General features: G+C 38.9%; 1 protein-coding gene across 1 annotated transcript in view; it reads left to right on the top strand.

Moving 5' to 3' along the window:
- The window catches only part of dym (dymeclin), a 67,086-nt gene that overhangs the window by 28,666 nt on the left and 13,642 nt on the right, over window positions 1–24,778 (top strand). The window contains exons 14-15 of the mRNA XM_059358248.1: window positions 5,558–5,657; window positions 22,999–23,181. Coding sequence (XP_059214231.1) covers window positions 5,558–5,657; window positions 22,999–23,181 — 283 coding nt within the window. The remainder of the gene's footprint in view (window positions 1–5,557; window positions 5,658–22,998; window positions 23,182–24,778) is intronic.

Below are 24,778 nucleotides of genomic sequence, written 5' to 3'. Positions count from 1 at the left end.
TGCAGAATGTGCTTTCTTTGTGGCTGACAATTTGAATAAAAAAGACAACAAGTATGTGTCCCAGAGAGAGAAACTGCATGTTGTAAAAAAAATAATAAAAAAGAAACGGTTAATAAAGTAGAAAACTTTGGCACACCATCAAAGCAGCAAATGTGTTCCAGCCAGAGGCCTTCCTCAGGGCGTGAATGTGGATGAAATTCACTCATGCTCGAGAGATAACATGCTTTCTGACATTTTTTGTGTCTTCATCTAGTGAAATATCACATTTAGCTGGTGTGTATTTCAAAAGTTTCAATTGCTGCTTCAAGTAAGTGGCAGGCCTCGACACATTCTTCATCTGTGCGAGGCAAGAAAAGACGCCAAATGAGAGACAGAAATTGCCAAAAAAGACGAGGGTGGAAGTTCTTGTTCGCACACAAGCACACTCATTCATTTTAATGATTGTTATAGTAACTTGACAGCGTCTGCAGCAGAAGAGACTAAGAAATGAAATATTGAGAGAGGGGTGTGTCTGTGTAGAGAAGAACATGTAACACAAGGGAAAGAGTTTGGCCTATGAAGAGACGGAAGGCTTCAGAGGACAACGTCCAAACCGCACGCACTCACTCATTCATGTGTTTTTTAACTCCAGACACACAGGAAGGAATGTTTCCTTCCCTGAAGACGTGCACACATTCACAAGGATCCTCTTATCTCGCTGCATGTGTCTCGCTCCGTATCTGTGACTCTCTGGTGTTTTGAGTTAGAGAGGAACACTGTCTGTGAGTGTGTGCATGTCTGTCCTGTAGTGATGTAAAGCAACTGACTCCATGTCTGACGATAATGATAATGATGATGACTGTGATGGCCAGGGCTGGGCTAAACTAGCTGGCTAGATAAAGGGAATTTCCTGCCAGGAATTTCCAAATGTCTGCCAGGCAGTGCTGAACTCTGCTCCATAATTGACTCTGAGAGAGTCACTGTTGGTGCTGTTTATTTACAGGCAGCAGCCTCCACCACCACCACCACCACCATCTTTCCTTATTACTTCCCATTCTCTCACCATTAATATCCCCTCACTGCTGCATTGTTCCTCTGTCCTCCACATCCACAGTCTCCCCTGTCACCACACATGCTCATGAGTCCAATTAATCCAAAAGTTTCTCTCTCAATTTTTTTTTTGGTCTAAAAATTATCTGAATTGTCAGAATGGCTTGTCTGGGCCAACAGTCCAATACTGCAATATTCAGAAGAAAATATTCACATTTGAGAAGCTTGGTCGTCAAATTTTGCTTTCCCCATTGCTTGAATAATCTGAATATCATTTTACGTTTTAGCTTTAGTCCACAGTTATATCACTCAACCTTATTTTATATATCTTTTTAAATGTGTGCATGAAGGAATCATGTAAGAAAAAGATATTTGCATAAGATATTTTACGTTTGTGTGAGCTTGTTGTACACTTTGTTTTGGACAAGAAGGTAAAATATGGATGCAAAAATTTGCATATATATTTAATGTGATTAGGACTGACAGAAGCAGTCTTTGCTTATTATTTTTTATTCAACCTCTTTCACCATCAATATCCCCTCTGCTGCATTGTTCATCTACAGTCATGGAAAAATGTATTAGACCATTGTTTTCTTCAATTTCTTACTCATTTTAATGCCTGGGACAACTAAAGGTACGTTTGTTCTGACAAATTTAATGATAATAACTAAAATAGCTCATAAGAGTTTAATTTAAGAGCTAATATCTAGCCATTTTCCATGGTTTTCTTGATAATAATCAAAATCATTATCAAGAAAGCCATGCGAAATGGCTACCTTTCGTTGTACCAGGCATTAAATGAACAAATTAAATGAACAAAGCAAGGAGAAAACAAGGGTGGTCTAATATTTTTTTCCATGACTGTAAATCCACATTCTCTTAAGTCCTATAAATCTACCAGTTACTCTCAGTTTGTTTTTTGGTCTAAAAAAATGTCAGCAAAAAGCAAAGGATGCACATAAGTGTGAAGCACATGTTGACTTCTAAATTGGCTTGTTTGTTCCAACAGCCTAATACAACAACACTCAGGTGGAAATATTCACATTTGAGAAGCTTGAGCCTCAATTTTTGCTTTCTAATAGCTTGAATAATCTATAATTTGAAAATAATTGATCATTTTAGCTTTAGTCCATAGCTTACTAGCTCAAACCTATTTTTACATGCTTTTTTTTCTCTTCTTTTTTTTTTTTTTTTTTACAAATTGTGCATAATGGAAGCATTTAAGACATTTTTTGCAAAAGATATTTTTTGTGCAAGGTGTGAAAGTTTTACACATTGTTGTTTTGGGTAAAACGGTAAAAAGTGAATGCAAAAATTGGCTTTAAAAGAGAAGATTTGATAAAGACTGATAAAAGCAGGTAGTTTTTGTGTCTTCTGCTGTATAGAAAGTATTCAGGATATGTTAATTCTCAAGTTAAATAGGAAAACATTTCTGGCTCCACATGCTGTTTTTCCTCGCTGCCCACTGAGCAGTAATTCTTACACATTATTCAGAGGCAGACCATTGAATTGGCAAAATAAAATGACTAAAAAAAATGCCTAAAAAGACAACCAGCAATGCACCTGATAACTGATCCTCAGTTGATTATTTAATCAATGTGAAAGATGATAGATGCACTAATTCATTTTTTAACTTTTCTGAAATTCTCTCAAAACTTTGCATCTTTGAGCTTTGAATGAAAAGCCTTAAAGGTAATATATAAACATACATATATACAAATGTCCAAATAGAGCTTTAATTGAACAGCACACAACCACATACTGTTTGTGTCCAGATAAAAAAAGGATCCTTTGAACTGGTAGAGACAGAGCACCTTTACATCTTCAGTGTGTCTGGGGGAACACGTCTGTCATTACTTTGGCCTCATAACAGATTTTGGGATCAGTTATAATCCGGGCAGTGTGGAAATCCTCGTGTGTCGCTGTTTCCCGAGCCGTGTCCGTCACTGCCTCGGCCCAAATGAGAGATGTAACAGAGCAACTACTCAAAGTGCTTTATTGTGGCCGTCCCAGGTGGAACTCGGTCGGTGGTCTCATTTGAAATAGAAAAACCTGACCAGATAGTACGACAGGTCCCATTAGGCAGTCTTACTAATAGGGCCTTTGACATTAGGTCCGTAGATAACAAGTAGACCTCCTCATAGCTGCTCAGATATCTCCATTCAGCTATCATTTGGCCAATTAGCCCGGTGAAAGGACGCTGAGAGATTTCGTGTGTGTGTTCTCCAGCGCTGACAGATGGACAGGTGTAGCTCTGAGGGGCTTAGCTGAGCCGCACATCTGAGTATCCCAAGCCCTTTGCTGTCATTGAATTTAATTTATTCTGCATTTTTTTTCCTTGATTGACACATAAATTAAACATTCAACAGCCTTCAGGGCCTGGAAAGACTATTAAAAAGTTGTAATTAAAACAGAAGGTCACTAATAATTATGATGATAAACACCGCAGTGAATATGATATGAGATTCTGATACATAAGATAAGTAGATAAAATGTTTAATAAGGGGTCAACGAGTTAAAAAAGTATCAGCACTGTGAAAAATGTAAATTAAAACAAAGTATCAAATTCAGAGTTTATATTTACAAACACGAAAGTGTATCAGTTTTAACATTAAGCTCTGGAAAACCACCTTTCTGGGTAGGATTAGTTGTAGGGGAAGGGTTGGAATTAGTCCAACAGAAATTAAACCAATGCGTTTAACAGATGAACTGTGAGGCCAAAATACATGTATGAAGCTTCATTTGATAGGTAACATCTTCTCGTTTCTTCAGTTGTCCTCGTTTAGCAACAAAAATGACCTCAGTTAAAAAAATGACTAGGTCTAACTCCATCCCTACCCCTAACCCTACCATTACCATTATTAGTAGAGCCAGACAGATATATCCTTTGACAGATGTTATCGGATGATACTGGCCTATGAGAGGCATATCAATCTGTTTATATGCTGGCTGATATGTGTTGTTATGAAAACTTTTTATGATAATATATAATGCAGAAAATGTTGCTTGGCGTGATTTAGAAATGGTGTTGTTATTAATATCTTATTGTTTTGTTTTTTTAAATAATCAGCAGTTGACTAAAACTGAAACAGCAATGATGTTTATTTAGCTATTTATTTTATTCCTTTTCTTTATTTTCCAGGTTGTCATTTATAGAATTGACTGACAATGTTATACATTGATTGTATTATGTTTAATCATGAATAACAGTGTTAAATATAATTGAATAAAGTTTATGTTTGAGAAAGTAGCTCTCTCTGTACATTTGCAGAGTGGTGAAAAATGGATGAACAATCCTCATAAATAGGTCTATTTTCATTTCATCATCACTATATCAACCACCATATCGGTTATTGATTAATTGCCCCTCTCCGTATAGGTATCAGTCTCAAAAAAACATATCGATCAGGCTTTAATTATTAGGTTAAATATATTGCTTTTTGTAGGGTTTTCAATTGCGTATATCTGTCCGTCTATTGTATTTATGTTTTTGGCAACCACCAAACATTGGGGTTAATGTTTTCTTAGGCTTAAAGTGGCCTACACAATAATTAGTTGTCAACACAGAATAGCAAAGCTCTGATTAAAACACACACGACGGGAGCGTGACTTCATTCTCTGGTCAGGACACCGTTACAACACTATATTTTTACATTGTAAAAACTTGTTTACTGCCATATTAATGCTCCGACTGTCGTGTACAGCCCCTTTAAAAACAACTCAAAGTGACAGCTTGTTGTTCTTTGCTGCTCAAAAGTCGCCTTTAAAAAGTGTTTTCTCTCAAGTCTCTTGCGTGACCACACATGTTGAGTGAATCAGTTTACTGTAGCGTCAACACTGTACCATTAATAGTGTGTGTGTATGTGTGTGTGTATGGTGACCCACACTATTGCCACCCAAGGTCAGCCAAGCATACTCGAGGACTCTTGATGTACTGTATGTCCGTGTCCAGCGATCACATTCAATCATGCAGCTCCGTCCAGACGACCGTACACAAACACACACAATAAGGGTAAAGCAAGTCAATAAACTTGTGGGTCAAGTGGCAGACTGTCACCAAAGAGGGCAACAAACACATACTTGTATAAATACTGGAAATACTCTTAAAAAATTAATTAAAAAAAGTGATGGAGGCTGCCAAATAAAGCCAGGTTATAAAAAGCAGTTGTGATTGTAAGCTGATGGTAAAATTAGCGTAATGTTTAGTATTTTGACACGTCATTTGTAAAACTGCCTCCTGGCAATTTCATGATTATTTTCTTATTCTGAAACTAATTATTATTCAGTATTTTAAAGGCTTCATTTGGAAAGCAAAACAGACCCGTGTCTAATAATAATCTCTCTTAAATAAACGCTTCTCGCTTTAGTTTAGCTGAGTAAAAGCCACTGTTTGAGTATTTACAGCACATTAGCTGCTGGTCAACATGTGCACTATGAAGATTGTGTATTTGGGTTGTTGCCGAAGTGTATCATTCATCTGTCGTTGCTGCTCTCATTCCTTTTTCTCCTTTCTGTGTCTCTCCTGCAGTTTGTTTGCTTTGCTTTCCAAAAAGCACAACAAGGTTTTGGAGCAGGCAACACAGAGTCTGAGAGGCAGACAGGGAGACAACACAGCCTTGCCCGACTATGTGAGTAACACACATATTCTCTCACCCTTCCTCTCTCTGCAATCAGTTTATTAGTAGTTGCTGAATTATGTCTACTTGGACAAGGTACAGAAGTTGACATGGGTGATTGTGTCAGTTTAGTGAGTGTGAGGTTACTTGAATTCACACTTGAAGCAGCATGATTTTTAATGCCTAGTTTAACATTTAACTATCCATCAATTGTAATCATAAATCAGTAGTTATCATAGCCAAAAATGAAAAACGCAGTTCAACATTTCTGGGAGATGCATTAATTCACTTTCTTGATGAGAGATGAGAAGATAGATGCCAATCTGTTATGAAGCTACAGCCAGCAGTAGTTAGCTTAGCTTAGCTTAGCTTAGCATAAAGGCTAAAACAGGAAGAAACTGCCAGCTTATTCTCATGTTCAGGACTATTTCTTAGCCTGGGTCAATGACTAATATATGAATAAGAAAAAGTCCCATGCATGACACCCATTAAATCACCAAATTGTAATTTTTACACTTCAGTTTCAGTTTTTTAAATAAACAATTGAGGTATTCAATGTTAATAAGTGAGCTTTAGAGTTGCTGGTAGACTGTTTGTCGCCTTTGAAGTCTGGCTGCATGATATGGCCTAAATATAAAATCTTACACCACACCAGGATTTTAATTTATTCATTTTCTTATCAACAAACTACAAAAAACAAAGCTATTTACAACAAAAGTAATTTAAAAAGCAAACAAAGAAGGATACCTCTACCTATTTGGGATTCATAAAAAAGCTAGTTTCACAAAACTTTTGATAAATAATTAAGAAGTGCCTCTTGAAAAAATCTAATGGAATAAAAAGCACTTTATTGAACAAGATGAAACCTGTTATTTACCAGCTTAATAACAAAAGGTGCTTCTTGTAATGTTTTTCAAAGCTTTTACTACGAACTACGCAAGCTCAGGGGATTCCCTTCAGCAATTACCTAAGTTAAAGTGAAAATATTGTTTTTAAACATCATCATAAAATGGATTTATCGCCCTTCTTTGAACAGAGCAAGGCTAATTGTTTCCCCCTGTTTCCAGTCTTTAAGCTAAGCTAACTGGCTGAAGCTTCATATTGAGCAGACTGATGATGATGATGGTATTGTTCTTCTCACCCTATAACTTTTTAGAAAAACAAGCAATGATTGTAGCATTTAAATTCAAAGCTGCAACCATCAAACGCAAAATCTTCAGTTCATCAGCCAATGTATTTATCAGCTGCTGTGTTAGCATTATTTGATGTTGGTGTAAACAAGCGCAAAAAAACATGAAGCCATGTGCTGCTTTGGAGCATCTCCTCTATCATGGATTTTGAAGTGTTTTTGATCCTCTCTGAGTCTGCTGAAAAAGACAGCAGAGACAACTCCACATTTTGCTCCTGGCACCAGTTATGTCGACCAGTTTAGAAGCTCACTGGGATTCATTTGAGAATGTGGCGCACAGCTTGATGCTGTTTCTACGTTTTAAATTTAAATTTAAGGCCTGTTGCTGCAGGCCCAGCATGGAGTCACAGTCTGCAGCTCTGTCTACTCCAATCCTTTGTCTTCTTCTCATTACTTTTCCAGCTCACATCCCACACATTTAATTTGAACTGAAATGCAGTCTCCACTTGTGGAATAATATTTGATGAAAGTATTGAGCGTTTATAACACAAAATCAGTCAGTGGCACCGAAGTAATATTGAAATTTCTTTGAAACATCAGCGTTTATCTGAAATTGAAATCTAAACAGCACCACAGCAGTAACTGAGAGCTGAAACCAATCATTTAAAATGATGTTGTCCCAATGTAATCAAGTATCTATAGATCTTGTTAGTGCAGAACACCTGACTGCTGAGCACACACAGTTGTCTATTGACCGTATAACTGTCTGTGTTTGTGTTCAGGCACTTCTGCCTTCAGGTTTGTCTGTATACGTCTCAGTCTGGCTGTCTCATTAGATTTGCACGGTCCTAGATAAGTGTGTGTGTGTGTGTGCGTAAACACATTTGTGTATGTGTGTTCGGGGGTTGGAGATGTATTAGAAGGGTCCCCATAGATGCCCTGAGGTGTTGTGGGAACGTGAGTGTATTTGAGTGCTCCTTCAACCATGTAGCGACTGTCTGATGAGGCCCGTTACACACAGACATCTATGCACGACACATAAACACACACACACTCATAAAAACATATAAAATGCAATTATCCAGCTTTGTTTTGATGCATTTTTCCTTCGGGGCTTATTTTAATGCCCTGTTTTATTTACACACATGCATAAACGCCGATTGTATATGACTGAAAATGGAAAAGGAAAACATAAAGACAGATTACTTTGCCTTGATTAAATCTTCCCTGTTAAAGATATCAGTCCAGCCAGCTGTTTCCATAGAGAGAGTGCACTCAGAGTGAGTATAATAATAGTGACAATAATAAGATGAATACACACACTCACAGTTAGAGGTCAAAGTTTGAAGTCTTTTGGTAGTGTTCCAGTGTGTTGCTCAAGGGCACAAGGCAGATTTCCATTTGGGTTATTTCATGGGAATTTTAGAACAAGGGTTTTTTTTCCCTAGAAAAGCGTCTGACATCCCGTCTGGGTCATAGACTTTTCAAGACAGAACTGGTCAACTTTTCTGATACCGTTGTTATCCTTGAGCTTAGACTATACTAACTCAATGTCACATTGGTTCCCATGTCTACAAGGGTTCCCCTGTTCACAGCCACAAGTCAACTTTTAGCTTTACTGACATGTCTGGATTAAAAGGAACATATTGTATTGTTTGCCTTTTGAGCATGTGCACCTCGAAATATAAATTCAGCTTAATTGTGTCTTGGACAGCAGAGTACAAGTCAGGTTTTCCCATGTATTTTGTAGTAAACATCTTGGTCTTCGTCAGTGGTGATTCTGAGTGTTTGATAATGTTTAGCAGGCTGGACACCTCAGGATGAATTGTAATTGGTAGCATTCCCATCGGCCTCACCTGTGCTTTGTGTTGAGTGCTAATTAGCAAATGTTTGCATGGTAACATGCGAACTCAGATGGTGAACCTGCTTCACATTACCATTAGTCTCCTTTAGGGCTGGGTGATATGGACCAAAAGTCATATCTCGATATATTTAGGCTGAATATCGATATACGATATATATCCCAATATTTTTATCGCGAAGTGAGAGCAAATGTTCAGTCATGTCACAAGTAGTTTTATTGAAACCGTTTATTTAGGTGAACATAAATACTGTATAACAACAGGAGTACCTTTTTTTTTCTTTAAATCAAAGCTCCATAAAGTGCACATTTAAATAAAAAAAATAGCTTAAATAAAAATAGATTATGAAATAAAATAGGCCAATCTTTTTCTGAAATAAATATATTTATATGAGAAAAAGAATAACGAACATTACAATAGAACTAAATTTGACAAACCCCAGTAAGGGCAGCATTTATAAAGAAATCACTTTTTTTTAAAACTATATCGATATAATCAATATGGTCTAATTCCATATCACATTTAAAAATATATAGATATAAAAAATATATCGCCCAGCCCTAGCCTCTTTCACAGTCTGCCGTAAAGAAGATTCATAATTTTACAGTGGCTTTGCTTTTTCTACACTGAATCAAACAGTGTGTGGTTTCAGATGGCATGCCAGCATTCTGCAAGCAAAAGTCTAGTGTGTTTGTAGCTCAATGCACCGCTGTCTCTAAGTACTACTGTCTCACTGAGCTGCTAGTGTAACTGTAGACTCTTTATCTGGTTTATTTTCATTTGAATTGAAGTGTGGCATTGGGGTTTCAAATATACAGACTCGATCAGTAGGAATGCAACAAACAGTTCATTAATTATCATTATTATATCAATGTGACATTTTCACATTGCTTGTTTTGTGCAAGCAACACTCCACAAAGCTATAGAAATTCAATAAAAGCAATAAATCCATACAAGTGAGAAGCTGCAACCAGAGAATTTTTTGGCATTTTTATGTATTTAAAAAGGACATTAATGGTTAATTGAATGCAAATATAGTGTCAGATTGTTTTTCTGATGATAATTTCTGTTCAACTGATCAGATAACTTCATAAAATAATAAAATAAACAACAAATGTGACCCATTATCAGTGAATTTTACATTGGAGTATTTATTTTTCTCAGGTTCAGTCATAGATGGTAACGCTGTGTGATTTCTGAATGTGTGCAACAGTTGGGGCTTAAACTGTTATTGCATATAGGCAAATATCTGACTCGTTTGTTCATGTCAATGGAGGAATAAGATCATTGATGAAAAATAAACAGCTAGTTAAATGTTTAATACAACGGCAAATATGAAGGGAAGGTTATTGGTTGGAAGTTAATGGCTCTAAATCTTATCTACAAGCTAAATATTTGCTGGTCAGCCATTCATTTTTCCCCTCTGTCATCAGCATGAATCTTCAACTAAAATTTACATAAAACCTTATGTAAAGCTTTTCTTATCAGGCAAGTTATAATGACCTCACACACTGGTTAAGGTCTGTCATTGGTTTTTGAAAGAAGTCGACTCCTTAGTTTTTTCACCTCTGCTGGCCCTCCTCCTCCTCCTCCTCCTCCTCCTCCTCCAGTAGTAGTGGATGTGGCTGTGTAATTGAAAGCAGCCTGCTTTGGTGTTATTCACAAATTCTCATGTTAACTTGGGAAGTTTAGGGAACTATAGGGAGAGATAAAGAGGAGCAGAACACGAAGAGAAAAGAGGAACAATAGAAAGAGGGGAAACAAGTAGGAGGAGAGATGAGGGGGGTTTGGAGAGAGGGTGGGCTTGTGTTGGGCATCTGGAAACAATGTAATTTGGCTGAGTCTGGCTCTGGAGAGAGAACTAATGTTTGTTTAATGTGGGATTGTCCTGGACATGTAATTGCTCTCTTTTACGAGGGAGAGACTGAGCGGAGGATATGAAAAAGCATCGTCAAATGCTCTAAGCTGTGGGTTAAAGCTGGGCGCATTCTTCTTATGTGTTAATGTCTCTCTCTTTTTTCTCTGTCTCCCCCTCCATTTTCCTCCCTCCCTCTCTCTCTCTCTCTCTCTCTCTCTTGATGTCTGCGTCTCTCATATATATATATATATATATATATATATATATATATATATATATATATATACACACACAGAGCACCCCCCCATCCTTGTATGTGTTTGTGCTGCTGTGTCTGGTTAGTGTCAGGGAATAAAGAGTGAAGGGTAAGGGCCCCTTGAGCCCCCAGGGGACAGCCAGAGGCTCCCAGTCCAAGCAGGGCAGCTCTCTCGGGGCCTCACGGTTGCTCTCTGCACCTCTGATTGCACATGTTTTTTTTCCTTGCCCTTTGAGATATGTGCAGTGACATGCATATATGTGCTCGTACACACAAGCAAACATAAAAAGGAGGAAGTGTGTGCTGTGTTGCATTGAGTTGCGTTGTGTGTCCCTGTTTATGCTCCCAGCCAGTGGTAGTGGTAATGTTACTTCTGTGCCTCTTCGTCTGTTTACTGTTGCACATTTCTGGGAAGCGACTACACACACACACACACACACACACACACAGCCAGAAGCATGTTGGACCACCCTGTCTATGTGTTTATGTGCGCTGGTTGAGTCACAATCTGTGATCTCTTTTTAATAGCCACAGTAGACACATGCATTAGCTTTGTAGCACCATTTGTTTTGTTTAGGGAAAAAGCAGAGCCCGAGGATACATCAACAGATAATAAACATTATGCTTTCTGTTTATTATCAGGCCGTCCAGGAATTTGCCACTTTCATATTAGGCTACGAAATTGTTTTGCAAAATCCACAGTTTTTCCATTAATGCTACTATAACTCACAGATGACTAGAAATTGTGTTCTGTTTTGTTTTTTCCAAAAAGTTGTTTCATGTAAAGTCTGTGAAGTTTATGTATGTATGTTTAGACCTTTCAACCAAGCAACCATGTAAAAAAAATGTTTTTCTTTACTTGATCTCAATTTTTCATATGCCTTCAGTGTGTTGCACATTGTCAGTCAAGGACTCAAACACACTCTTACTCATTAATAAATGAATGCAGCCTTCAAGGTTCCATATAAAGCTAGACCAATGAATCGGCTAGACCGCTCATATCATGTCATGTTTTCAAATACATTAAAGGAATCTGTATCAAGATTTAATGTGTTTACATATAAAGAAAAAGAAAAATTATATACTATCTTGGTTGTTGTTGTGGTTGTATCGATCAGGCTAAAGTCGGTTGCACGATGGACAACATTTTGAGTTCTAATATGCTTACATGCTCTAACGGCAGTGCTGAAAAAGTACTAAAATATACATATTACAGTAATTCCCTCTACTCAGCATTTTAAGCAGTGTATAAACATGTAGTTTCTAACCAACTACAGTGCAGCTACAGGGATATTTAAAGTGTTTATTAATGTACAGTAATAAACAAATGATAACTTCTCATATGAAGACTTGTTTTATATTATAATTACTGTGATTTACCTTATTTTCATTCATGAACTGTTAACACAAAAGCTTCTACTTACTGATGCCCACTGGAGGAGTTAAAGCTGTTGACATATATATAATTACCACTGTTTACGACTTCATTTTAGTATATCATAACATTTTTTGCTTTTTATTGGTAAAACTCATATAAAATGCAATAAATCACATATACAGTAAGATATTTATAGTATTACTGTACCATTATGTAACAGAATCGATTCCATGAACACTAATATGTACATATAAGTTATTTCAATGTGAGACATAATAAATAAATTAAGATAAATAAAATCTAGTATTATAATAAAAACAAATAACAAACTATAAATTCCAAAAAAAAGTAATAAAAGAGTAATAATAAATAAGTAGAGAGAGAAAAACATACAAAAAACAAAAATATTATTTAAAGGTTACAAATAAATAAGTAAAGTATATATATATAATAAGTTAATATTACAAAACTATAACACATAAACCACATTAAAATATTTACACATTGCTGATAAAAGGGGAACTGAAAGTAAAGTTGCTGGAAACCTCTGTAAGAAATGTTTTAATGTCTCTCAGATGAAGTTTTCCTCACTTCCAGTCTCATTTTCCATACTTTTCCATCCTCTCCTGATCTTTCTCCCCTCTGCATATTTAGTATGAAATGACTATGTTCAGTGTAGCCTCCACATGACTCAATCACAAAAGGGAATCTCATGTATTTTCAATGTCTACCTCTCAGTCTCAGCCAGTTTCATCGTCCATTTCCTCTAATTCCACGGTGCTGATAGAGACTCTGGGACAACATTATGTGCGGGGGCAAAGATCAGTGTCTTCCTTCATACATGGTTTACCTGAAAGTAGGACTTGATTGATTGAAGTGTGAATTATCCTGTCACATTTCTTATAGTCTTTTGATGTAGAGCCAATTCCCCCCACAAGACTGATGCACGTTATCATAGCACTTTCCCTGAAATCAGAGGTAACGCACACACACACACACACACACAGAGAGAGAGAGCTTCTCGTCATTTCATGTGAAAATACCCAGAGGGGAGATGGAGAGAGAAATGGGGAAGGTAAAGGGCGCCTATACATTTAACTTTTCACAATTTCATACCTTTCAAACCTTTAATGTATTTCCTTACAGATGAGGATGATGGCTCGTGGTCTGGAGTCTAGCAGTAAAGAATTATGAACTCCTTTGTTATTTCAGCCACTTTTGAAGTGATCTCTCAGGTGAAATAGTGAGAAGCAGCTTAAAACCAACAAACTAGCATTTTTACTTTTCTAGTAAAAGAGATGTCAGTCATGGACAACACCAGCTCTTGGGTCAATATGTGAATCTTTTGTCAGATTTTGCTTTCAGTTTGTTAGGATCCAGCACCTGCAGTCGCTCTTCTTTCAGTTATGTTCAGTTACGTGCATCTGCCAATCAAATACACGCAAGTGCTCATTCCTTGTTTTTCCTAGATTATTTATAACATGAACTCCATATTTCTGGCAAAGGTTTCGATGAAAGATAAAATGATTGCCGCCACAACATTCCAGAGTACTGACTGAGGTTGCATTCTATTTTTAATTTAACACAGGAATGTTTGGTTTTTTGTCTGAATGCCTACTGAGGTGTTATTACAAATAAGCCACGGTAAATGGGGTTTAATAAAGCCAAGGTTTTCCACTGTACAAAATCGGAATGTTAATAATTAACTGCTAAGCCATTAACCAATAATAAAAAATGTGACCAATTAATACTATCAGTTAAACAGTTAATACAAGATTATTTAAAATATCTAAAAGTAAATAACCTTGCAGCTCATGGGAGTGAACAGCAAGTGCCTATTATTGGAGAGCTTAAAACACAACTTGTATGTGCCAACCTAGCAATAGCAAGTTTGATGTACGCCCCTTTTCTGTGTTTTTTCGACGGTGATGTCGACTGCATGACACATGCAACTATATGGATGAAAACAATGGAGTACGCCAGGCAGATTCACAGCTGACAGTCTGGCAGATAAAATAGCGGAGGAGACTTGGGGGCGTGGCTGCATGTTGTGCATGTGAGTCCAGAGCTGTCTCCGAGCACAGAAACTATGTTGTAACCATAACTCTCCCAGACATGTGAACTGGGACTCCGTTACCGGCCAGTCTATCATCACAACTCATTAAGTAGCATCTAGCATTGAGGTTGCAGCCAACTGCTTACCCATTACTTTCCAAGTGTGTAGGAGAACCTATGGTGGCCTTCACAATACATGCAAATGCAATTGGCCCTCTCTAGAGCCAATGTTTGGTTCGTCCATTCTGGGCTACTGTAGAAACGGAGAAACAATACAGACTCTGTGAAAGAGGATCCTCTGATTGTACACTAATAAAAACTTGTTATTATAATATTTTATTCCAAATACTGCTTAGAAACCCCCCCTAAATTGTACACACGCTCTTTTAACATGAAGTAAAGTAGTTTATAATGAGGTTGAGTTTTACACATTGTAAGTAACCTCTTCGACTGGTGCCACCCTATATGTTGCTCATTATGTCAGTCTCAATAGAAGGCTGTCCCCTTGTGTTTCTCTCATTAAGTCAGTATCCTGCTGAGAGCTGACTTATTCACTTTTCAGTCTCTTATCTTCTGATTTTTCTTCTCCTCACCTGCCTAGTGAAGACGATGGTAGACCTGGTTGTTAGTTTACTTGTTAGCCCGTCTCTCTGAATATCTGTCAGCCTCTTATCTTCCCTCCTATCTCACTCTGACTCTTTCTGTGTGTATTGGCGGGCAGTAGGAGTACCACCCCTGCAGGCAGCAGGTGTTCTGGGGTCCTAATGATTGTCTGCTTCCAAATGGTAATTAGGGCAGCCCCGCTGTGCCCTGGTCTTTTCCTGATCGAGGTGTGGCACCACAGAGCACAGCTAGCGGCGAATCAATTAGCATTGCCCACCTATCTGCCTGAGTGATGTTGCAGCTGTTGGCGTCATCTTTTTTTTTTTTTACCATTTTTATATGTCATCATCGACATAACCGCTGTTTAACCCCCCTGCTGTTGCTGCCGGCCAGGGCTGCGAGATGTGTAGTGTGCTTATTTAAACTGATAATAAGGTGTTTGTCTGCAAATATTCTGGACTTCCCCCTCCACACACTCAGACAGTGATGCAGCGATTGTCCAACACAGTCTTTCCTAAAGAGATCCTAGACAGCCAGACTGCATTGTTGGTGCTGTACTTCTGTATTTTGCCAATTCAGTGTGAGTGTGTGCAACAAAGGATGTTTTGTGAGGCTATGGGGTAATAAGAGGCTGACCTTGGCACAATGCTCCACAAAATGGTGTGATTATGACATGGCCGTGGTACCATAATGCAGGTCAGACGATGACCTATTTAAAAACTCCCAAAAGACAGGGCAGGCTGCTGCTACTCAGCCAGTCTGACCCTCTCTGTCTGTAGACGTGGTGCTTTTTTTTCTCTTCTCTTCTTTCTTATACTTTCATTCAAACCTCCCCCTTTTTGCCCTTTATGACGTTGCATCAAGGATAAAAAATGCAAATATTCTTTCTCTTTCTGATAAATGGTTTGTATTCTGACATTGAAAACATCTGTCTCTTAGGTGCGGCTTTTAACTCTCAGTTTCTCGCTGTGCATCAGTCTGTGTTTATCCCCATGCCCTTGTCTTTGTCAGTACTCTTTCTTAATATGTCTGGTTTGTCTGCCCTGCAACAGCCCGCAGTGAGCAGCGGGGCCAGCCAGGGAATCACTAAGCTATTGGTTTAATGATGCTAGCTCCTACTTTACAGGGATTTACATGTCTGTGTCTCTAAACACCCTGTCCACACACACAAACATGAACAAAAACATGCATTGGTATGATAGGGCGGCTAGACACACACACACACACAGATAGTGTAGTGCCGGCAATGTCCTTCCCAGTCACTGATTGCATCTGTAAACTCTATAATTTTCCTTGTCAGACAGATAGCAAAGGTCAGACACACCTGCAGACATAACACATTTGTGCTCAGCATGTTAAAGTATTAGCAGCAGAAATCAGACAGACGGAAACACACAGGCGCACACTCCCAGCCTTCCTGTAAGGTTTGTGTAAATGGTGAAACAAGTAAAATGGGGGCAGGATCATTGAGACTAATGATATGGCTCATGTCTGGGGCCTGTGTTTTCCTGGGTGGAGAGAAGACATTAAATAGCAGCATGAGTGGCTGTGACTAAATGACAATGCAGGAGGCTGGAAAATAGCACATGACTGGAGGAGAAGAAGCAGAAAAAAGGAGGGGAGGGAAGGAAAAAATGAGGAAGGGGAGCGAGAGAAAGAAAGGAAAGGCTGTAATGGTTTCGTGCAGTCATACAAACACATGTCAGGTGTTTTTGGGCTGTCTAGCGGATACATTTTTGGGGAAAAACAAGTGCAAGAGAACAGTGTGGGAAGTGGAAGAGGAGGAGCCAATATATTTAAATCCTGTCTGGGTTTCAAGTAGACCATGGACCTCTTAATCTCATCCACTTGACAAACATACACACAGGGCCAGGCAGACGTCTAGCTAGCCTATTTTCATGTGACCTGAATTCTCCAGTGTGGCATTTTTTTTCCTGCCAGGCTAATCTCATTAAGCTGGGTGCAGAGCTCGAGAACAAACACACTAGGCATTCGTCACTCCCACTCTACCTTCCTCTCCTCCTTTTGTCTCCTCTTCATCACATTCACTTTCTCCCGTCATCTCCCCCCTACTCTTCTTCTATGCTTCCATTTTTGTTGCTGTCTTCCTTCCTTTGCCTCCTCTTCCCTCCCACTCAGATGTCTTCCATATCTGTGCCTGCTTTCTGTCTAATTATGGCCTGCCACGGCAGAACAGAGTGGAGCAGGTCTAGCTAGGCAGTGGAGTCGAGCCCAGAGAGCCACCTCTGCTTCCAGACGCACAATCAATCCTCATTATAGCCGGCTCTCCTGCCTTCCACTTGCCTCTTCAGGTCTGCCTGTTAAAGCTCAACGCCGCCGCACCTCCGTCTGCCAGCCTGTGGAAATCAATGCGGTGCATTATTGCATACAGTTGAATACAGTTATTTACAATCATCCTGATCCCCCTGGCTACTTTCAGTGGGTGCATGTGTGTGTTCATGTGCATGAGATTGTGCGTATGCTTATGTGTGGCTACAGAAAAGAAAAAAAGGCCACACAGCGAGCAAAGTTATTTATAAGATAAGGACTTGTTTCCGAAGCAGGGCACCGAAGATGGAATATAAAATGCTACCACATGCAGTTCTGTTACAGATGGTTAGCCCAGATTGGACGTGGAATCTCAGCTTCCAATCAGCTTGCTGTTGCAGACTCCCTGAGCTGCTGTTTTGAATCTGGTCTTAGCTGGTATTAGCAAATTCTTGGTCAAAACAGGTCGTCATCAGAACAATGATGTTTGTCATGAATCCTTAGGGATAAGTCTCACCATGGAAAACATAAAGGCCCATATTCTTCTCAGTGGAAGTTGAAATGTGGCTAAACAGATTTCATAAATGTTCTTTATTACATTTTGTAAGGGTTTAAATGTGTCTCATATCGCTGAGGAAGCAATCTTATTTTTACCATAAAGCTTCACTGATTTAAATATCTACACATTAAAGATTAAACCTGCTTGCTCAGCACATCATTTTAATGTATTTTACAGGAATTACAATACTTCCAGGGGAATACACTTCTCTCATTTCAACCTGAAATGAGGCAGGCTGTAACCCCAGAGGAAGTTGCTGATGAGTACCGGCTATATGCGAGGCTTCCTGTAAAGCAGAAATGGCGACTCAGGTTTTGGGAGAAACTGGCTGAACTGGTCATTAAGCTCATCAATTGCAATTGTTGCATTCGTCCAGTTAGGATATTTTGCTTATTTTCCTTTCCAGCTGTAATCTTTTGAATCAAAGTCCTTGGTTTGTATTCAGTCCCTTTTTGAGCTACTGTCAGGTCATGATCCATTGTACAGACTGTGTACTCTTTTTCTCCTTTTTTGTAATAGCTGAAGAGTGGTGGTCTGTATGTGAGTTGATGCACAAACACTGCAGGAAAGATATGCAACTGTGCTGAACTCCTGCTGTTAACAGAGTAGAGAGGCAGTTATGTAGACTAAATCTTTAAATAAAGTTGTCTCACGTTGTCAAGCAGAGAACATCATGTCCTCTTGTGTGTGGACCTCTAGTGCAATGCTGCCAGGAAGGCAAAATAAAGACACTTGAATGGAACAGAGCCATCATAAGTGTTTATAATAAAACATGCAGTTTCCTTCAGTGACAAGTCGAAATGTTTGCTGTGAAGAAAGGTTGATGATCAATACAAACATAGCATTCTATTCATTCAGATGAGAGCACTCTGTGTGTTCTTTATTTTTATGAGTTAAAATGGAATTTTATTATGGATGAAATTTTTGATGTCCTTAATTGGTTTTGTGACTTTCATTTGAAGTACTATTGTCCTCTTGAGTTTATTTTAGATATGTATAAAGGCCATTATTAGCTTTATAAAAATTTGTCCATATCAACGATTGTCTACGGGAACACCAAAAAACATGTTCAGTGCATATCTTATCATATCTTTTTAAAGAAGGAGTCGGAGAAATTCCCTTTAAAAAATGGGCATTTGCATTGTGGACAACAACGGGAAAATGTGCAGCATCAGCCCAAAATATTTCCATTAATTAGGGAGAAACAGGCTGTAATGTCAGAAACCAAGCCTATTTAAAAAATGCATGCGAAAATCCAAAACGAATTTGAGAGTGGAAACATGCTGCAAATACAAAAACAATGCAAAGTAAAAAAATACACAAATGCCGAAAAACAAATGCAAGAGATGAACGCTTCTTATCCAGTCAGCGCAACCAAAGTTCTCCAGGCCAAGTGGAAAAGCTTGATATTTAACTCCAATGAGAAAGACCAGACAACAGTAGTGATGAAAAGATGTTCACCCACCACTAGCAAACAGTGCACCGATGCACCTACCTCACCTAATGTATTAATATTTGCAGCACGTTTCTATCATACAGTAGTGTTTAATATAATAGCAGTCCAATATGACTAACCAGATTAATCCAGATTTTTTGTATATTTTTATTGCTACATGGCAAACAAGGTACCAGTAGGTGCAGTAGATTCTCAGAAAACCAAGAAGACCCAGCATTCGTGATATGCACGCTCTTAAGGCTGTGCAATTGGGCAATTAGTTGAAAGGGGTGTGTTCAAAGAAATGGCAGTGTCTGCTGTTGACTTTACAAACACAAAACTATTTTGTACAAACTTTTTTTGTTTCTAGGATTTAGCAATCCTGTGAATCACTAAACTAATATTTAGTTGTATTTCCACAGTTTTTTATAACTGCTTCACATCTGTGTGGCAGGGAGTCAACCAACTTGTGGCACCTTTCAGCTGTTATTCCAATCCAAGATTCTTTAACAACATTCCACAATTCATTTACATTTCTTGGTTTTGCTTCAGAAACAGCATTTTTGATGTCACTGCACAAGTTCTCAATTGGATTAAGGTCCGGGGATTGGGCTGGCCACTCCATAACATCAATGTTGTTGGTTTGGAACCAAGATTTTGCTTGTTTACTAGTGTGTTTTGGGTCATTGACTTGTTGAAACACCCATTTCAAGGGCTTGTCCTCTTCAGCAACACGACCTCTTCAAGTATTTTGACATATGCAAACTGATCCCTGGTATGTGATAAATAGGCCCAACACCATAGTAGGAGAAACATGCCCATATCATGATGCTGCACCACCATGCTTCACTGTCTTCTCTGTGTACTGTGGCTTGAATTCAGAGTTTGGGGCTCGTCTCACAAACTGTCTGCGGCCCTTGGACCCAAAAAGAACAATTTTACTCTCATCAGTCCACAAAATGTTCCTCCATTTCTCTTTAGGCCAGTTGATGTGTTCTTTTGCAAATTGTAACCTCTTCTGCACATGCCTTTTTTTTTAACAGAGGGACTTTGCGGGGGATTCTTGTAAATAGATTAGCTTCACACAGACGTCTTCTAACTGTCACAGCACTTACAGGTAACTCCAGACTGTCTTTGATCATCCTGGAGCTGATCATTGGCTGAGCCTTTGCCATTCTGCTTATTCTTCCATCCATTTTGATGCTTGTCTTCCGTTTTCTGCCACGTGTCTCTGGTTTTGCTCTCCATTTTAAAGCATTGGAGATCATTTTAGCTGAACAGCCTATAATTGTTTGCACCTCTTTATAAGTTTTCCCCTCTCCAATCAACTTTTTAATCAAAGTACGCTGTTCTTCTGAACAATGTCTTGAACGACCCGTTTTCCTCAGGCTTTCAAAGAGAAATGCATGTTCAACAAGTGCTGGCTTCATCCTTAAATAGAGGCCACCTGATTCACACCTTTTTTCACAAAATTGATGACCTCACTGATTGAATGCCACACTGCTATTTTTTTGAACACACCCCTTTCAACTGATTGCCCGATTGCACAGCCTTAAGAGCGTGCATATCACGAATGCTGGGTCTTGTTGGTTTTCTGAGAATCTACTGCACCTACTGGTACCTTGTTTGCCATGTAGCAATACAGAATATACTAATAAGCTGGCTAGTCACATTGGACTGCTATTATATTGAACACTACTGTATTTGTTCACGTGTCTTGGCCCCTTATTGGCCAACATTGATTTTGTCTATATATACATTTTATATATACTCAAAAACATGCAGCTTTTCAGCGCTACTCACTCATGGTGTTCTTGCTCATCATACAGACCCGGGAGATAGAGAATATTTGTGTTACAGCGTTGGTCAATCTACCATGGGGCTTATTTCATTTGTGCAGCATCACAGCTTTGAATGTTCTTGACTCCTGCATTCTCTTATTCTGCTTTTCTGTCTCAGCTTCTTCTTAGCTGTTGTCTTTTCTGCCCATCATAGATATACTTTTTGTAGAATAGATTACTCTCTCATCTGAAATGAGCTTCTGAGCAGCTAATGCTACATTTATCAAAATACACCTGCTATGAATTCTTATAAGTCATAATATAAATATTTTTCTTTTTGGCAATTGAAAAACTGCACACCGTGCCTCAAGTCCATTTTCCCAACAGTGTTTGTGTTTTTGTATTTTTAGATTGGTTTGGAAACTGGCTGCATCATCTAGGGATCTTATCTATAATACCATCAGTACATGATAGATTTTTCAGACCTCTGCCAGCAGTTGTCACACCACGGGAAATCATACGTCATCTCTTGAACTGTATTCACCAATTCATAGCTGCGTGGTTTTATCTCTTTAAAGATTATTCATTTTCCCACAGTCTCTGTTTCCTTTCTTATGCCACAATGGACAAAGCCATGTGGGACGTTATCTCGTCTCAGCGGCGTCTGTCTATCTGTCTGTCTGTCTGTCTGGGTAGCGACACAGTAACTGAAGAACAATGCATGATAGAATCTCTGTTCTTAAACCACAGGTTTCCAAAATAGAGCAGATGGTCTGATTAGATTGTACCTTGGTGCTTAGATTTTCACATCAATGAGATGACTTGTAGCAAACAAAACACCTAACATTTGTGATATAAAGCTGTATTTTAAGAGCAACTAGAAACAAGGTGACAGTAAGGTTTTGAGGGATTTATTGAGAAGCTGTATTGGATCTGTTTGGTTCACCTAACTGGTAACTCAATGTATTCTTCTAAAAAGGGTTCTGTTACAGTTCCCGCTATTTCCACCTATTTTTGTACCGTTCTGAGCAATGATTTGGTTCATAACCCGAAAAGTTGGTTCCCTGCTGGAACCCAAACAAATAGCAGGTTTTCATCCTGTGAACCGTGACAACATCAGTGGGTATGCCATTTTCTACAGGTTGTAAACAGAGGATGGAGAAAGCAACAATGACGAAGTCAAGTGACAAATCATGGGGAAAAACTCATTAGTTGGTCTGTGCATTTTTTTTTGGATAAGAATAAAAATCTGTTATAACAGAACAAAGTACTGAGTGAGATCAACCATCTTGTGACTTCTGTTTACTTCTGAACATCCTTGATTACAATGTTTCTGCTCAAAACTGGTGGAAATGTGGACTGGTTCGCTAGATAATTCCCTATAATGAGACCTGACGGAGGACACAAATAAGGCCAGGTTCTAAATGATTTTCGGTCCAATCAGGTCACGCAGGTCTTGAGTATAAGTTTTAAATTTCATAATTGGACATAGATCCCAAACCCTTCTTGTTATAGCATGTTAAGTTCAATGTTTTCACTCTTACTGCTAAACTAATCCAACTGACCGCTGATGGTAGCTTCAACTTTACCGTACAGTAGTGAGAACGGTATCAGTCCTACATTTAACCACCAAATTCCCAATACATCCAACTATTCCTTTAACATCCTTTTGAGATTTTGAGGTTGAGCTCTCATAACACAACACTCTCTTACATACAAGTTTCTGCCTTTTACAGCTTTTTGACATGTTTTCTTCGCTCGATATCTGTATTTCTGAATGTATTTTGTTTTGCAACAAGCTTACTTTGCGCGAAGAACTTTGTAAATAACTCATCCTGTCAGCCACTCACCCACTCTTTACCTCCATCATTCCCACACCCTTCTCTCCCCATACTGTCACCTGTCACTTACTGACAGCTGTCTTTGACCCCAGAGGAAACCTATTGTGACATGACCCGATCTGTGGCTCCCAAGGTCACCTATCTGTCCCTCACTAAGACCTCGGCTGTCAACTTTCATCCTTCTCTCCCCCCTTCTGCAATTTCTTCCGACTCTGTGTTCCCCCCTGCTGATCAATCTATCAGGAAGCAATCATTTAAAAACACCATTATAAGTGAAACCAGTGTAGTGGGAAACCAATTAACCTTTACATCCTCCCTCTCCCCGCAGGCCCAGGACCTGAATGTGATTGAGGAGGTGATCCGCATGATGCTGGAAATCATCAACTCTTGCTTGTGCAACTCTCTACACCACAACCCCAACCTGGTGTACGCACTGCTCTACAAGAGGGAGCTCTTTGAGCAGTTCAGGACGCACCCATCCTTCCAGGACATCATGCAGAACTTGGACACGGTCAGTCGAAGAAGTTATTTCCTTGTACTCACTCAAAAAAAAAAAAGAGAAGTGCATTAAGAGAAGCTTGAGCCTGGGAGCGCTTCGCCTCGTGGCTGATTTGTGGTAATTATTCCATAGATCAAGGTTATACAGATTTTCCCTGAATGTCCTCTCAGTCTGCAGGGAAAGTTTCAAAAAGCCAGGCAGCGCTGGAACATATGCGAACTGCATCGTTAACATGGTGTGCAGTTGGACTGTACGCCACGCTGAGCCCTGTGAGCTTAAGTAGTATTGATGAATTAATCAGTCCCCTTGTGTCGAGAGGCTGCGTGTCAAATATTCATTGAGTGTTGGGGGAGGAAGGAACAGTGTGAGGGAAAGCTGTCATTCATAGCTGTATTTGTCATATAGAGGAGGAAAGGAAGCTTTGGTGTGTATGAGTATGTGTGTGAGGGATGGGGGTTGCTGCATACATAGCCATGGGTTTTGCTGTTATCCATAAGTATGAGGGAAGCATGCTATCTAGAATCCTTCAGTTAAGTCAGTCTCCCTGAGGCTATTCTCCGAAGCCTTCCCTGTGCTTGCAAATCTGTGTGTGCGAGCATGAGATTCAGGATGAGGGGCTGCTTTTTTGCTCCTCTAAATTAACCCCATATGGGAGGCCTTCAGAGTTAATGAAGAGATTAGTATTAGATAGACACACAGACACACACACACACACACACACACACACACACACACACACACACACACACACACACACACACACACAGGCTTTGGTGTGTTTGAATTCTCTTAAGCAACCACAGAGCGTGAGCAGAGAAAACATTGCCTGTAGATGCGTTTTTTCACTGTTGGTTTGACAAAAAAGAGCATTAAAAAGAATCAGTAATACCTAGAGTTTTCTAATGATCAAATATCAAACATTTCTCCAGGGAAGAGGCTAGCACAGCAGTGGAAACGCAAACTACAGTTTCCTTGATCTCTTGTTTGGGCTTAAACCCAGAAGGCATCAGATAATTTGAGCTCCAATGAAGTGTTCGTTTTAAGTGGGATGAAACATGCACAGACCCTATGGTGAATTTATAATCTGAAATACTGCATGTATGTACTTTGAGAGAGTAGCCTATAGGCATATTAGCCAAGCCTATGTTAGTAGCATTTTGAATTGGGTTTAGAGGTTTTTTTACTCCCCTCAAAGCAGAATTCATGCAGTTTTAAAGGCATTTCCTCAACTTTTATCCATGTTTCGATTATTTTGTTTAATTAATTAATTTCACTTGTTTTCAACTGAAATACACCTATAAAATAATAAATGAACAATAAATAATTCCTCAAACCAAAGCAACACTGAAGCCTTACTTTATTGCACCAGCCCTTTTTTTCTTTTGCAGTTTTATTATACATAACAAAGATTCTCAATCAGTATTTTCATAAAATTAAAAAAGCTATAAATTATTATAAAATAAAAGCTTTGTATCTGTCCACATGGTATAAACGACCCACGGCTACATCTTGTTGGCTGTTGATGGCAAATTTACTCTCAAAGAACTTCTGTCAACAAGTAATGTTAGCAACATTCACCAGTGACAGCGTTTACAGATTAAAGCGCTCT

Source organism: Centropristis striata, chromosome 19 (assembly GCF_030273125.1).
Source record: "Centropristis striata isolate RG_2023a ecotype Rhode Island chromosome 19, C.striata_1.0, whole genome shotgun sequence".
NCBI lineage: Eukaryota > Metazoa > Chordata > Actinopteri > Perciformes > Serranidae > Centropristis > Centropristis striata.
Note: the sequence above shows the minus strand (reverse complement) of the source record. Positions and strands in the feature narration are given on the sequence as shown.